The sequence below is a fragment of the Kogia breviceps genome, chromosome 16, assembly GCF_026419965.1.
Source record: "Kogia breviceps isolate mKogBre1 chromosome 16, mKogBre1 haplotype 1, whole genome shotgun sequence".
Classification (NCBI taxonomy): domain Eukaryota; kingdom Metazoa; phylum Chordata; class Mammalia; order Artiodactyla; family Physeteridae; genus Kogia; species Kogia breviceps.
In genome coordinates, this window is record NC_081325.1 from 61,664,952 (window position 1) to 61,682,703 (window position 17,752).

Consider the following 17,752-nt stretch of genomic DNA (forward strand, 5'->3'; position numbering starts at 1 on the left):
ACGGGAATGGCCACTAAAAGAGTGTTATCAGATCCTGCATTTAGTATCACGTCCTTTTGATGTTCTGGAATAAACCATAAAAGAGAGTGGAATGATTTGGCCTGCCATAATCCTGGGAAATATTATTAGTGTTGTATTGGCTAGATTTCTTGATAAGGTAGGTAACTGAAGAATCTGCGGTAGATCCAGGCTTTACTCTGAGCTGGAAAATGACTACGGCAGCTGCAAACCTTGCATTCTTGCATAATTAAATTCAGGTCCAGAAGAAGAGAGAAAGCTTTGCTTTCCTGGAGGCCTCAGCAGATATCTCTGCATTTCTTTCTTGTGACTGGCTGTCTATTTCTGAATCAATCATTGTGCAGACAGGATAGAATGCTGTGTTTTCATCCTTTTGTGTGTATCAATTTCATCTAAATAACATGTATGTGAGTGAGGAAGAGGTAAAGCTTCAAAGGTAATTCCAGCGGAGGGAACAGATGCTACTCAGCTCTCAGGAGATCCAACGCCATTGTCATGATTCTTGCTAGATATATGGACTTAAGTATTTTTTATTCTACCTGGATGAAGGAATACATTTGACTCAGTCAAAACCCTTTCACCCTGATAACATTTCACAGATTGTCAGTTTCAGAATGGATGGCAAGAAGACACTCTCAGAAAAGACAGAAAGAAAAGTTTACCAGTATCACCTTACTACTCTGAATTCCAAGGCCCTATTTTCATCTGGTGAGAATTTGGTATTTTATGACATGTAGCATCCATTCTGGGGAACCTAAAGGATATCTTGATGTCAGTGTCTTGACACCAAGGCCCTTTCTCCTATGTCAGCCATCAACAAAGCTGATATGTGTTACAAACATAAAAATCCTGCAAGTTGGCTAGGGGAGAGGTAAATGTTTGAAATAAAAAGAGAATGTGTATTATCAATCAGTGGTACTATTTTAAAAGTCATCTTTTTTTTTTTTTTTTTGGTAAGAGAAAGCATGGATACAGAAAACCCTTGGATTTAAGCTTATTTGATTGGTTGTAATCCATTGCAGTTATTATTAGGGATGCTTAAATTGTCCCATGTTTGGCCAGCAAAAACGTTTTGAAGTTGGCTTTTGTTTTCAGTTTAAATATTTTTTATTGAAGTACAGTTGATTTACAATGTTGTGTTAATTTCTGCTGTACAGAAGAGTGATTCAGTTACATATATATATATAATCTTTTAAAAATATTCTTATCCATTATGGTTTATCATAGGATATTAAATATAGTTCTCTGTGCAGTACAGTAGGACCTTGTCATTTATCCATTCTATATATAAAGGCTTACATCTGCTAACAGCTACCTCCCACCCCATCCCTCCCCCAACCCCCTCCCCCCTTGGCAACCACCAGTCTGTCCTCTATGTCCATGATTCTGTTTCTGTTTCATAGATGGGTTCATTTGTGTCATATTTTAGATTCCACATATAAGTGATATCATATGGTATTTGTCTTTCTCTTTCTGACTTATTTCACTTAGTATGATAGTTGAAGATGGCTTCTGTTATGGGCTAAATTGTGTTTCCCCAAATTCCTAAGTTGAAACCCTAGCCCCTAATACAACTTAGGAGATGGGAAGTAATTAACGTTAAATGAGGTCATAAGGATGGGTCCTAATCCAACATTACCGGTGTCCTTATAAGAAGAAAGACATGGGGAGAGCACATGTACAAAGAGCAGGCCACCTGAGGACACATAGAGAAGGTGCCATCTGTAAGCCAAGGATTTGAGAGGCCTCAGAAGAAACCAAACCTGCCAGCACCTTGGTCTTGGACTTCCAGCCTCCAGAACTGTGATAAAATAAATTTCTGTTGTGTAAGCCGCCAGTCTGTGGTATTCTGTTATGGCAGCCCTGGCAGACTAATATGATTCCTGAGTCCGTTTTGATATGACCCTGGTAGTTATTGGCTATCTCCTAGCAAGTCTATTAGCAAATAACTAGGGTTATTTGACCCTAGCTTCTTTGCTATCTGGTGGACAAGATGCTTTAGCTAGTCTGTCATCTTATCTCTTTCCTGCCCCAGACCTAGAGGGAGGCATTTCTTAGAGAAGCACTGACTTCTTTTTGAGAGTATTGGTATTTCAAGATTATAATCTGGGCACAGGGGGACCGTTTGCCATTCAGTTATTCATTGTTCCTAGGCCTTTTCAGTTAAACTAGGAAATATATTTTTTTAAAGGTAAATTTCTTCGTGCTTTCATATTGCTACTTTAAGTCAAGTTTGCAGAGTTTTTTTGGTTTTTATTTTGATGTCTTTATGGTCTTTTTTTAAAAAACATTTTTATTGGAGTATAATTGCTTTACAATGGTGTGTTAGTTTCTGCTGTATAACAAAGTGAATCAGCTATATGTGTACACATATCCCCATATCCCCTTCCTCTTGTGTCTCCCTCCCACCCTCCTAGGTGGTCACAAAGCACCGAGCTGATCTCCCTGTGCTATGCGGCTGCTTCCCACTAGCTATCTATTTTGCAGAGTTTTACTTAACCTCTTCTTTATTATGTCTGTATCTCTTTTCTTCTTCACTAAAAAAATCCTGATTTTCAAGGATACAGACTAGAATTAGAGAACAGAATTTGAATAGTCCATAATTACTTATTTGTTTTATCCCATTTCACCCTCACAACACTTTCAGCATAGAATAAAATACAGGTTTTAGTATTTGTCCTGTTTTCTTCTTCAGGGGTTTACATTATAAACAATATTTTTTTTTGTCACTGTCTTTCAAATCCTTTCATACTTTTTGATTTTTCACAATTCCTTATTTTCCATGCTCCGCTTCTCTTCAGGTATTACCTTCGTGTGATTGGCTCCTGTGTTTCTTCTAGTTTAGTCTTCTCTTCAGAATGTTTTCCTTTCATCTTTAATTCTTTCCTGAGTACTGTCACCTCATATCTGAATTTTTAAAATTCTGATTTGTGCTGTTCTTTCATGTTTTATGTCATCCTTTAGCTTGTTTTGAAATAGCATGGCTGAATTTTTTATTTTTTGGTGGGGGGAGGGCATGTCTTTCTGGCATGATTTCTTTGTCTGTAGGGATGTTATTCTGTTCCTTATTCCCTATTTTATTGGAATAACTCTGTGTGAGATTTGACCTCAATATTTTTTGATGTTCAGTTCACATGAAGTTGGTTTTTTTCCTTGGAAATTTAGGTTGAAATAGACTTCAGAGTAGTTTTTGTGACTTTACAGAGTTTCTTCTTCTGTTGGTTTTGTGTAGTGTTTAAAAGTATAGCTGCTTGTTTTCTCAAATTTCCTGGATTTATTTCCCTTTCCACTTTGGTCTGGACCTTCTCTGTGTGTGTCTCTTAACTCCTTCTTCTGTTGAATTTTAATTCCGCTTCCAGACGTTTCTCTTCTGCGTGGGGTTCTTCCTTGGAAAGGAGCCTGCTGGATCTCTTTGGAGAGTTCATAGGGGTCTGGATTGCTCCTGCTAATTCATTCATTTTAATCTTGGCTCCTTTGCACACATCCAGTGATCGAGAGGGCAAAACTCTCCATTTCAGCTGCTGTTCACAAATTGGTCCACTGTGCTTTCCTGTGAATTCTGGTTGGCTCTTTGGGGCTTCATCTGTCCTTAGGTCCTTCAGACATTATCCCTCTGCTTCATTTTTCTCTCTCCTGCCCAAACTCTGATACTGTGAAGATCTGTGGCTGTTGCTGTTTTTTCCCCACCCCACATATGTTTTGAAGGTAGTGGGGGTATTATGTCATCTAGTTTTGTGGTATTTTGGAGATTTGATTTAAAGTTGTTCTGTCTGGTCCATGTGGGGATTTGGAGATCGTGAAAACTATGCTGCGACTGCCACCATCTTTCCAGAACGCGTCCCAATGTTCCTGTTTTAACATATTAACAGAAGTACACGAGCAGGTCGATGGCTGTTAACAGTTTCTTAAGTGGGGGAACCGGAAGGAAAACATAGTTAACCAGTACTGCTGCTTCTGGGTAGGCAATTAAGAAAAGCCCACACAATTCTGGTCGAGGGTCCCTTCAGCAAGGAGCCTGCTGTTTTATTTTTAATTTCATTTTGTTTTTAGCACTTTAATTCTCGCAGAGTTTGGTTTTACCGATCAGAAACACGACTGCTGCTCCTGAGCTTGGGTCGCGTACTCTTGTTGTTTCATACGCATCCTCAGTTACGCCATGTTCTCTGAAGCCAGGCTTTGAAATATTTTAAAAATATATCTTATTACCATGTAGTATCTGTTTGGGGTCCATTTGGCTTTACTTTCTTATCATGCTAGTTCTATTTACAATGGGAGAACTGAAGTCTGGGCGTTTGATCAACAAGGATCTTATTTTAGGTCCTTTGTGCTTATACTGTGAATAAAATGTAAGATATGGTCCTTTCCCTGAGGATGTGTAGTTCATCTCGCCTGTCTTTTGCACTGACACAGGAAACAAGGGAACTAGTTTCTTGTGGACTCTTTCCCCCCTCCACTACGACCCTAACCCTTAAGTTACTACTGATAAAAATATCTTGCCAATTAGACATAACTAGGTCTTTGAATTCTAGTCTTGATTTGGTTTGGAGTTTAGTTTTATGTTGGCATTACCAACTTCCAAGATGCTAAATGAAAGTCTGGATTAACCAATGCAGATCCTCATCAACTTGAGGGATGTGTTTTCTCTAAGAGGTCTAAATCGCTAGCCATGCTTTTTTCAGAGTGTGCCGAGACATGATGGTTTCTCTTCCACATATGTTTAGAAAGCAGTCAAGGTAATTTGCATCTTTCTAAGCTTACTTTCCACCACTTAAAATTGGGCACAGGGGCTTCCCTGGTGGCGCAGTGATTAAGAATCCACCTGCCAATGCAGGGGACACTGGTTCGATCCCTGGTCCAGGAGGATCCCACATGCCACGGAGCAACTAAGCCTGTGTGCCACAACTACTGAGTCTACTCTCTAGAGTCCATTGGCCACAACTAGTGAACCTGCTCTCCACAACTTCTGAAACCCACACGCCCTAGAACCTGCACACTACAACTACTGAGCCCGCGTGTTGCAACTGCTAAAGCCCACGCATCTAGAGCCCCTGCTCCACAACAAGAGAAGCCACCGCAATGGGAAGCCCGTGCACCACATCAAAGAGTAGCCCCTGCTCGCCACAATTAGAGAAAGCCCACGCTCAGCAACGGAGACCCAACGCAGCCAAGAAAATAAATTTAAAAAAAAAAGAAAAATTGGGCACAAAGGCAAATGGCAACTCTATAATTTTATATTTTAGCCTATTTTTATTTTTGAATAAAACTCCTTGGATGGTTCCTAACCTAAAATGTATTTTCTTGCAACTTTCCAAACAGATGACTTCTTTAGAAACAGGGATTGAAAATGGTCAGGTTTGTCTGTACACAAACCATTTATAGATTGAAGGCCATTGCTTTCCTCCCAGTAGAGTGGTGTTGAATACGATAGCTTGGAAATCACTCTGCCTGTTTCTGAACACCAGCTCCACCATTTTGTATTATGTAAGTATGTGTCACTGGGCAGCTTTTAAAGGCCCTTTATGTCTCCATTTCCTCACAAGTAAAATGCGGTAGTGATGGTACCTATGTCATAAGGTTAAAGTGAGGACTAAATGAGATAACGCATATACATAGTAGATCCTTGATTGTTGGTTTAATGAATGAAAATTGAGTGTTTATGATGTATTATACTAGGCTCTGAGCTGGACAACTGGCATACGATAATGAGTAAAAGTTGTTGCACTTGGAGCTTTGTAGTACAGATGAGGGAGCTAATTAATTAGTAATCACATTTAGGAACATAACACTGCAACCATGATAAGTGCAATGAAGAGGAGGAATGAGGGACAGTCCAAAGGCATAGAGTAGGGACTGGAGCTGTCGGTGGGGTTAAGGAGAGTTCCTGTGGGAAGACTGAATTAAGATCTAAAGAAAAATAGATGGGAATGAAGTCGGGGCAGGTGTGTGTTTGCCGCAAGACTCTAAGACAGAGGCTAAGAGCATGCAGAATGGCTCTGTGGAAAGAGGGCACTTGGTGAATATGAGGAAATAAAAGAAGGCTGGTGTGTGAAGGGAAGAGTACAATGGCTGATGTTACTTGAGATGAGGCTGGAGCACGAGGGAAGGAAGAAATGGTCCAACCTGGGGCCTTCTCAGGCCACGTTTAAGAATGTGATCTTGGGGCTTCCCTGGTGGCGCAGTGGTTGAGAGTCCGTCTGCCGATGCAGAGGACGCGGGTTCGTGCCCCGGTCCGGGAGGATCCCACATGCCGTGGAGCGGCTGGGCCCTTGAGCCATGGCCTCTGAGTCTGCGCGTCCGGAGCCTGTGCTTCGCAACGGGAGAGGCCACAACAGTGAGAGGCCCGTGTACCACAAAAAAAAAAAAAAAAAAAAAAAAGAATGTGATCTAGCAAAGTGATGTTAGGTATTTAAATATTTAAATTCTGGAGAGATATTTGCAGTGATCTATTATTGTTGTTGTTGTTACTATTATCATTATTTTTATTCCCTAGCAGTCTTTCCTGTACCCAATACGTTTATATCCTTTAATATTTATTCATTGGTTCTCTTCCCCAGTCTCTATCATTGTTTTTGTCTGAACTCTAATTCCTCAATCTTTCCATTTAGGAAGAAAGCTGAGAAGATAGCTTTGTTTTCTTTAAGTCAATTTTACTGTTTGAAGTGGAATTTGCCTTTGTATAACTTTAGGCAATATAAATAAAAAACAATTGCCAAGACGTTACCTACTGTGACACATTTTATGTGCCTGAGCCTTTGTGCAATGCTCCAGCACGCTGCTGTTTATTTGTCTAACTTACACAAACTGAAGCCTGAGGCTGAATCTGTGTGGAAAAGGAGGAGATTGAAAGGTGGCGTGTGTGTGTGTGTGTGTGTGTGTGTGTGTGTGTACACACACATGCACATTTGCATATTTTATGTTTGCTGATCTACAGTTGGTCAGTGAAGAGCTAACGTGGAAGCTGTGAAGCTCTGCAGAGATCAAAGACCATAACCCTTACTCCTACCCTAAAATAAGGGAATAACTATATTATATTGGGCCATGTAAATACAATTGTCCTGAAACCTGGGGAGGCTTGGGATGCCCCGAGGCTCACCCCATGATGCACCCTCGGGGTTGTCCTCTTAAGGCACTATTCCACGCCGCATACCTTTTTCTCTGTTCTCTAGCCTACCTGCTATGGATAACGGGGCTTGTCCTGGGCTCCTGTCTAGGATAAGAGTTGTTAATCATATTGGCAAGATTTGTTTCTAATTTCTTTTATTGCAGTAAAATATGAAATTTACCATCTTAACCACTTCATAAGTGCACAGTTCAGTGGTACTAAATACGTTTATGTTATACAAACCACTGCCACTATCTACCTCCAGAACTCTTTTCATCTTGCAAAACTGAAACTGTCCCCATTAAACAGTGACTCCTCAGTCTCCCCCCTCTGCCCAGCCCCAGCCAACCACCATTCTACTTTCTGTCTCTGTGATTTTGGAGATCCTAAGAACCTCATATGAGTGGAGTTATACTTGTGTTTTTGTGACTGGCTTATTTCACCTAGTGTAATGTCCTCAAGGTTCATCCATGTTGTAGCATAAGTCAGAATTTCCTTCCTTTCTAAGACTGAATAATATTCCAGTGTATGTATATACCATATTTTGCTTACCATTCATCAATCCATGGACACTTGGGCTGCTTCCTTGTTTTAGCTATTGTGAATAATATGCTGCGAATATGGTGTACAAATATCTCTTCAAGACTGTTTTCAATTATTTTGGGTATGTATACAGAAGTAGGATTGCTGGATCATATGGTAATTCTACTTTTAGGTTTTCGAGTAACTGACATACTGTTTTCCACAGTGGTTTTACCATTTCACATTCCAACCAGCAGTACACAAGTGTTCTAATAACTCCACATCCTCGCTAACACTTGTTATTATCTGTATTTTTCAAAGTAGTCATTCTAATGGGTGTGAGGTGGTATCTCATTGTAGTTTTTATTTCCTTCCAGTTTTATTGAGATACAATTGACATATAACACTGTATAAGTTTAAGGTATACAGCATAATGATTTGACTTGCATACATCATGAAATGGTTATCACAATAAGTTTACTGAACATCTATCCTCTCTTATAGATACAAAATGAAAGAAATAGAAAAAAAGTTTTTCCTTGTGGTGAGACTCTTAGGATTTACTCTCTTAACTTTCATATATAACATACAGTGATGTTATTTATATTTATCACGTTGTACTTTACATCTCTAGGACTTACTTATCTTTATAACTGGGAGTTCGTACCTTTTGACTGTCTTCATCCAGTTCCCCCTTCTCCAACTCCCTGTACATATCTGATCTCTTTTTCTATGAGTTTGTTTGTTTTTGAAGTACAATTGGTGTACAACTCTATGTTAGTTCCTGTTACACAACATAGTGATTTGATATTTCAATACGTTTCAAAATAATTGCCATAAGTCTAGTTACAATATGTCACCATAAAAAGATATTATGTAGTCATTGACAATATTCCCCACACTTTACATTTCATACCTGTGTCTCATTTATTTTACAACTGGAAGTTTGTACCTCTTAATCTCCCTCACCAATTTCCTTCTTTCCCTATTTCCCTCCCCTCTGGCAATGACCTGTTTGTTTTCTGTATTTATGACTCTGTTTCTGTTTTGTTGTATTTGTTCATTTGTTTTGGTTTTTAGATTCCACATGTAAGTGGAATCATACAGTATTTGTCTTTTACTGTTTGACCTATTTTACTTAGCATAATACCCTCTAGTTCCATTCATGTTGTCACATATGGCAAGATTTTATTCTTTTTCATGACTAGCTTTATATATATATATCACATGTGATATATATATCACATGTGATATATATCACATGTGATATATATATCACATTATTTATCCATTCATTTATTGATGGGCACTTATGTTGCTTCCATATCTTAACTGTTGTCAGTAATGCTGCAGTGAGTATAGGGGTGCATATATCTTTTCAAATTAGTGTTTTTGTTTTCTTCAAATAAATACCCAGGAATGGAATTGTTGGATTATATAGTAGTTCTATTTTTCATTTTTTGAGGAATTTCCATACTGTTTTCCATAGCAGCTACAACAATTTACATTCTCATCAACAATGCACAAGTGTTCTCTTTTTATCCACATCCTTGATAACACCTGTTATTTGCTGTCTTTTTGATAATAGCCATTTGGACAATGTGAGGTGATATCTCATTATGGTTTTAATTTGCATTTCCCTGATGATTAGTGATCTTGAGCATCTTTTCATGTGTCTGTTGACCATCTGTATGTCTTCTTCATAAAAATGTCTATTCAGAACCTCTATTTTTTAACTGTGTTGTTAGTTTTTTTGATATTGAGTTGTATGTGTTCTTTGAAGATTTTAGATATTAACCCTTATTGGATATATCAGTTACAAATATCTTCTCCCGTTCAGTGGGTGGCCTTTTCATTTTGTCGATAGTTTCCTCTGCTCTGTGCAAAAAGCTTTCCAGTTTGGCATAGACTCATTTATTTACTTTGTTTTTGTTTCTCTTGCCTGAAGAGACATACCCAACAAAATATTTCTAAGATAGATATCAAAGAGCTTACCATCTATGTTTTCTTCTAGAAGCTTTATGGTTTTGGGCCCTATATTTAGGTATTTAACCCATTTGGAATTTATTTTTGTGCATGGTGTGAGAGGGTAGCCAGTTTGATTCTTTTGTGTGTTGCTGTCCAATTTTTCCAACACCATTATTGAAGAGGCTGTCTTTTCCCCATTGTATATTCTTGCCTCCTTTGTCATAAATTAATTTCCCATGTAAGTATGGGTTCATTTCTGGACTCTCTATTCTGTTCCATTGATATATATATGTGTTTTTGTGCCAGTACGATACTCTTTTGATTACTGTAGCTTTGTAGTATAGTTTGAAATCAGGGAGCATGATTCCTTCAGATCTGTTCTTCTTTCTCAAGATTGTTTTGGCTATTCAGGAACTTTTGTGTTTCCACACAAATTTTAAAATTATTTGTTCTAGTTCTGTGAAAAATGCTCTTGGTATTTTGATAGGGATTGCGTTGAATCTGTAGATAGCCTTGGGTAGTATGGTCATTTTAATAATATTAATTCTCCTAATTCATGAACATGGTATATCTTTCCATATGTTTATGTTGTCTTCAATCTCTTTCATCAGTGTCTTATAGTTTTCTGAGTACAGGTCTTTTACCTCCTTAGGTAGGTTTATTCCTAGATATTTTATTCTTTTGGATGTGATTGTAAATGAAATTGTTTCCTTAATTTCTCTTTCTGATAGTTCATTGTTAGTGTATAGAAATGCAACAGATTTCTGTATATTAATTTTGTATCCTGCAAATTTACTGAATTCATTGATGAGCTCTAATAGGTTTTCGATGGTGTCTTGAGGATTTTCCATGTATAGTATCATGTCATTTGCATACAGTGACAGTTTTACTTCTTCCTTTCCAGTTTGGATTCCTTTTGTTTCTTTTTCTTGTCTGCTGCTGTGGCTAGGACTTCCAACACTGTGTTGAATAAAAGTGTCAAGAGTGGATATCCTTTTCTTGTACCTGATCTTAGAAGAAATGCTTTTAGTTTCTCACCACTGAGTATTATGTTAGCTTGGGTTTGTCATATATGGCTTTTACTATGTTGAGATATGTTTCCTCTCTGCCCACTTTCTGGAGTGTTTTTATCATAAATGGATGTTGAATTTTGTAAAAAGCTTTTTCTGTATCTATTGAGATGATCATATAATTTTTATTCTTCAATTTGTTAATGTAGTTATCACACTGATTGGTTGATTGGGGATATTGAACCATCCATTCATCACTGGGATAAATTACAGTTGATCATAATGTATGAGTTTTTAAATATAATATTGAAAATTTGGTTTGCTAATACTTTGTTGAGGATTTTTTTTTTTTTTTTTTTTTTTTTTTTTTTTTTTTTTTTTTGCGGTATGCGGGCCTCTCACTGTTGTGGCCTCTCCCGTTGCGGAGCACAGGCTCCGGACGTGCAGGCCTAGCGGCCATGGCTCACGGGCTTAGTTGCTCCGCGGCACGTGGGATCTTCCCGGACCAGGGCACGAACCCGTGTCTCCTGCATCGGCAGGCGGATTCTCAACCACTGCGCCACCAGGGAAGCCCTTTGTTGAGGATTTTTGCATCTATTTTCATCAGTAATATTCACCTGTAATTTTCTTTTTGTGATACATTTGCCTGTTTTTTTTATCAGGGTGATGCTGTGTTTGTAGAATGAGTTCCAAAGCTTCCTTCCTCTGCAATATTTTGGAATAGTTTGAGAAGGATAGGTGTTAACTCTTCTCTAAATGTTTGATAGAATTCACCTGTGAAGCCATCTGGTCCTGAACTTTTTTTTTTCTTTATTACTGATTCAGTTTCATTACTGATAGTTAGACTTCATATTTTCTGTTTCTTCCTGGTTCAATCTTGGGATATTGTGCATTTCTAGAAATTTGTCCATTTCTTTTAGGTTGCCCATTTTATTGGGCTATAATTGTTTGTGGTAATCTCTTATTACCCTTTTTATGTCTGGGGTGTCAGTTGTAACTTCTCCTTTTTCATTTCTAATTTTATTAATTTGGGCCCTCTTGCTTATTTTCTTTATGAGTCTGGCTAATGGTTTATCAATTTTGTCTATCTTTTCAAAGAATCAGCTCTTAGTTTCATTGATCTTTTCTACTGTTTTTTTTCAAATTCTCTCTTTCATTTATTTCTGCTTTATGATTTCTTTCCTTCTACTAACATTGTTTTTGTTGTTGTTGTTGTTCTTATTTTTCTAGTTCCTTTAGGTATAAGGTTTGGTTGTTCTTTTGAGATTTTTTTTTTGTTTCCTGAAGTAAGCTTGTATCGCTATAAACTTCACTCTTAGAACTTCTTCTGCTGCATCCTATAGATTTTAGATTGTTGTGTCTTCATTTTCATTTGTCTCTAGGTATTTTTTGATTTCTTCTTTGATTTTTTCAGTGATCCATTTGTTGTTTAGTAGCATATTTTTTAACCTTCCCGTGTTTGTGTTTTCTGCCTGCCGGTGGATGGGGCCAGTTTCTGACAGAGCTTGCTGTGGGATCCAGGGTTTCCTAAGGCTGGTGTCAACCCACTGGTATCATTTTGCTGGTGGGCATATAGAACATGAACCTGTAATGTGCAGTGCTGATCATTAATGTCTGATATGTAACATGTAATGTTTGTTAAATGAACAGGTAATGATTATGAAAAATATTCTATGTGTTCCAGGGCCTGATCTTCAGGTTTGCATAGCCAAAAACCCTGCATGTTGCACCAGGAAGATGGAGGAAAGTTATCAAATTGCAGCTCGCCAAGATATGCAGCAGGTGCTTCAAACATCCAGCTCTACATTAAAGTTTCTGATATCTCGAAACACAGCTGCCTTTCAAGGTAAATGTATCTTGATTTCTGAAACTGAGCATAAATCTTGGTATGTAATTTGCCTATTATTATTATTATTATACTGGTAAATTTGTCTAGGTTTACTTCTTTGTCTTTGCATATTATTTGGTATAAAATGAGGCTTTAGCTTTTTCTGACCTTCACAGCTTGTTTCTGAGGTCATTCTGGGGCATATAAATCGACTTGGAGTAGGGAGTCTGTAATGTTAGTGAAATTTATGCCTTTCTGGGGGTTCTGCCAAATCCTGCAATACTCTGACCCATGGTTTTATTTCAGTATGAACAGACATGATTATTAGATTTTATTAAAATAGTCTATAAAACAAAGTCTCATCACTTTTAACTGGGTAATAATAGATTCATTTTCAAAAACATAATTAAAAACATATTTGTCTAATTCTTTCCTCTATTACATCATGTGATTTTCCTAAGAACACCAGTGTGATATATTGAAGGGTAGACAAGTCTGATAAATAGTAAAATAGGAAATATTAATTGGATGTTTAAGGGTCAGCTATGACCAGAACTCAACCTTAATTCAAACAATATATTCAGAATTAAAATGAATGGGTTATAAAATTACAATACACATTGGAAAACAGGTGATCTTTTTCTTATTTTAGTCATCTCCTCTGTACAATTCCTTATTGCTACAATAAAATAGCTTAATTTATTTTTCCTTTTATAAAGCATTAGATATTCTGTATATGATTAGAATGAAAATATTCAGATTACACTGCTTTTCAAACAAAATTATTGCTTTTGTTCAACGCAAAATATAACTTCTGCTAGTATTCTTTTTTAATAAGTATATTAATGTCAATCTATTTAAATAATTTGTGCTTTGTTTACATACAGAACTAAATCACAAAGCTGATTAATTGTTAAAACTATACTTATTAAATAAAATAAATATAATAAATCAAGACAGAATTTAAGTTGAATTAAAATGTAGTTCATGATGAATTGATGAATTTTTTAATAGAAATTGTGACATGTCAGATTTTAAGATGTTTTAATCCAGTAATATTTTTAGATGTCTTAGAAGACAACCTTATTTATGTTATGGAATTTATTCATGTGAAATTGTTGGAGGCAAGTATATTGATATGCCTTTTAAGCAAAGATTGGTGGCTTGAACTGACTGAACTAGAAGATATTAACTACCCACGGAAAGTGATGTAATGATTTTTTCTTATGAAAATGATAGTGTGTACAATATGGAGAATACATTTTAGAGATAAAGGGGCAGTGAATAAATCAACCTTACCAGAACAGGGAGATGTGGATGGGAATTGTGGACCATATGCTTGAAAAGGTAAGTTGGACTCATGTGGAAGAAGACTTGAAACATCAACTTGAGTTTGAGAGAGTCATTAAAGATTTTTGAACAGGGAAGTTTCATTATGATTTCTCATCTTTTAATGTCAAAACTAAATCCCTCCAAGTAAGAAGGTATGGCTGAAGAAGATCATGACAAATCAAACCTACTTTTTTGGAGAGCAGTGTTAACCATATAGGTAAAAGAAAGTGCCAGCAGTTACTATCACATAGGGACTCAATGAATGGTAGTTGAACATTTTCTTCTGTCTTCAAATATACTCTAAAAACCTTTTCACATATTGTTGGATAAATTGATCAAGATAGAGCACATTAAATTCAGAAGATTGGGAAAAATATAAAACTTGGAATGTATAGACTTTTCACATGGGTTTAGGCTGCTGAAAACTTTTGGTGATATTGCTAAAAGTTTGATGACAACTTATCAGTAGTATAAGGACATGAGATTATCTCTACTGGAGTGTCAGGTAATATTATGTATAATTTTTTTTATTTTTTGTTTAGTAAATTGTACGTGATATATTTAATAGGGCTAGTTTTGCTGTGTATTTGAGTATCAATTATAAAAGTGAAAAAAGTAGGGCCTTTCTTAAATATAATTTGTTATAATAAATTATCATGTTCTCCCTTTGTGGCATGTCAATTTTATTTAAGAATCATGAGAAGGCAAGACAGCTTTAGAAGAAATTTTCCTAAAGGCTAACTTTACTGGAACAAATTCTCTTACAAGACGAATACCTGCTTTTGATTTAATGAATAGAATAAGTAGCTTTAGGCTTAGTTCCATAAAAACAAGCTAAATACATGTGCTAAAAGCCATTTGAGAGATCACATTTGCTGTATCATAACTGAACAGGCTACTTTATCAATAAGTAAAAGCCCTCTGTCTAGTTTCTATGTAATGAAAATGTCTGAATACAAATCAGCCTTTGTTTTTCCTAAGAAGAAAGAAGCTAATACATTTTAGTGGGAAACTTAGTCTGCTTGAGAGCAATTTAATGGAGGAAATCGTTTCACTGCTTAAGTCATGTAAGTAGATGTGCTACATTTCGATCTTTTTATTTTTTAATATTTCACTTATATTTCCTACTTCAGCAGTACTACCCTGTCCTTTTAGGCATATTGTGGGTTATAAAAGACTTTTTGGACTGGGATGTTGTATGGTCCCTTCTCTCATAGATCTTATGGGATTCCTCGGGAGCATGTTTTTGAAGTAAACCTCTGGATATGACTGGTGGGGATGGTCGCTTGGGTTCGTGGGTGTAGCGGACCCCACACGACTGTAAGATGAAGGCTGGGAGGTTGGGATTGTTCCGAAGAGAGGAGACAGTGCCGGCAGCTGGTACCAGAACATAAGGTTATTCCACGTACAGCCCACATTCAGCTCTGGAATTTAGCCCTGGAAGGTAATATCACTGGGACTAGACTCAGCCTCCTTACTGGGATAATTCTACTTTTTGCAGTTAAGGTGTTTGTTATAGGTTTCCTGAAAATAAAACAGGCAAACAAACATATGGTGTTGGAAGAACCTGGGGTTCACTGGGTCCTGTGGGTTGTCATTCACGTAGCATACAGCCTTTGATAAGATGAAAGGAGCAAGGGGGTATCCCTGTGTCTGTTGCTCTTCATAAATTAGTGGTGCTGTTTGCACAGAGACTGCTGGCTTTGTCACAGTGCAGACAACAACTGCTCTTCATTTTCAGGGGCTTGATTATGTTCATGAATAAAGTGGGCAGCCTGCGATAATGTGAAAGAGTTTGTTTCCCTTCGGCTGCTTTATGAGTGTGGGATTGCCTGCCTTAAAAACCTTTTGCAGGGGGGTAGGGGTGGTAGTGGTGGGGTGAACTGGGAGATTGGGATTGACCTGTATACACTAATATCTATAAAATAGATAACTAATAAGAACCTGCTGTATAAAAAAATAAATAAATAAAATAGAGATCATACTTTAAAAAAGAAAAAAACATTTTGCAAATATTTTTTATAAATGTTTTATTTATTTATACACTAAAGTTTGGTGTGACTCATGAAGAAACAAAGGAAGTAGACAGAGAATGTGTCAACCACTGTAAAAAAAGCAACTCTTACCCAGCTTTCAAATTTGTCAGTTTTAAAATCTCTGTTTAAATAAGAGAATAGGGCTTAGTTTTTGTTTTCTTTAATTTAAAACTATACAAAATTTTCAGCATAATTTTCAAAAATAAACTGCAGGAATATTTGGGAGAATTCGGAAGCTTATCTTTTGTTTAAATGTTATAAAGATAAGGTTAAGAAGTTTTATCTTTCCGTAGAGATAGATCTTTTCCTATTTCTCTCATCTTCAAATAGCTCACATATTTCTAAAATATATGGTATATGCTAAATCTTTATTCTGGAAGTTTCCAGTTTTTTATATGGCATTTAAAAAGTGTGCATTATCACAAAAGACTCAGTGATGAACGATATCTAGAATAAGAAGGAGTTAATATTTTTGTTGACGATTTCATTCTCTGGGCTAATTAAATTTTCATTCTTGATTAAAAGTACTTGAAAGATTGGTATGCTTGTCCTCTTCGGTTGAAATGTTAGATTTAGGACTTTAATAAAAATTACATTACTATTTTTAATGAAATATAGGAATGTGTTCAAAATTACATATCTTTGTTTAAAAAGCAGGTAAATTAAGAGTGAGAATGTGAATGTAATTAAAGTATTGTCCTCTTTTACACTAACAGATATTACCTACTGTGAAGTGTATAGCTAGTGTATAGCTACTGTAAAGCCGGTGTAAAATGTATGTACATATCCACATACATATAGTCGAAGGCGCAAGGATGTAGTGAATATTTGAATATCTTAATGTATGAGAAGATGAGTAGATTTATATAAATGTTACAATAGTAAGCCTGGAGTACATTAATCTTATTTTGTTCACTTTTGTTGTGCTTTACAGAGGTGAACAATATTTAAAATTATTCCTTGGAAGAGCATTATGTGCAAGGATAAAGGAACATTGCTATTTGTAACACTGAAAATTACCCTGATCAAAGGCCCAAGGGTAAGAGAACAGGTAGCCTTAGACTGGCAGTGTTGAGGAGACATGTTGGCTTTTCTCTTTCTCTAGCACCTAGAGCAGATACTCAGTAAATGTAATTAACTGAACTGCAGGAATACATGGATAAATGAATGAATGGATGAATGATACTTAGCAGGAAGCTGGTTCTGAAATAAAATGAAAGAGTTCTGCTCTCCCCCTTCATCCTTCCCTTCCCTTCATGCATTTAATATCTCTGTTGAGTACCTACTAAGTGCCAGCACCGCCAGGTGCTTAGATTGTACCTTGCCCAAATTTTCAATCTATTTTACTTTTATTGGCTCCTTCAGGCTTCTGATATGCCAACATTTGTTTACTGATTTTATAAGCTAGGAAGGAGGGAAGTCCCTGGCTGTCCCGTGGTTAGGACTCAGCACTTTCACTGCCGAGGGCCTGGGTTCAAGATCCCACAAGCATCATGAAGGAGCACGTTATAATGTTTCTGTCGGTGGTGTGTTCTGAATGTGATTGCATTTTCCCCTTAGTTTGAAGCAGCGCATGGTTTAGTGTGTTATCTCACACGGCAGCCACCAGTGCAATTGATCTTGTATCCAACTATCCTGTATCTCTGAAATGTTAAAAATTGTTTCTTTTGAATCTGTGTCAGCAAGCTGCTATTTATTATGAAAGTGACTAATTTCAATATATTCTAGATGAAAGTTCCAGAGCTTAAGTGACTTTTCAGCTGGAAATAAAGCTTACTTTGCATGAAGCAAAAAAATTGAAAAGCGTAGAACTAAGTGTGGAAACACATTGAAGTGTACAACTAAGAGGTTACTTTGCCATATTTCTTTTTTAAACTTTAGGAAGTAAACTTTTAGTTGTTTTAATTCTGACTGATGATAGGTTATGATAATATCA

At 36.7% G+C, this 17,752-nt stretch overlaps 1 protein-coding gene across 1 annotated transcript in view; it reads left to right on the top strand.

The window, feature by feature from the left end:
* The window catches only part of GPC5 (glypican 5), a 1,282,790-nt gene that overhangs the window by 35,138 nt on the left and 1,229,900 nt on the right, over nt 1-17,752 (top strand). The window contains exon 2 of the mRNA XM_059041775.2: nt 12,305-12,466. Coding sequence (XP_058897758.1) covers nt 12,305-12,466 — 162 coding nt within the window. The remainder of the gene's footprint in view (nt 1-12,304; nt 12,467-17,752) is intronic.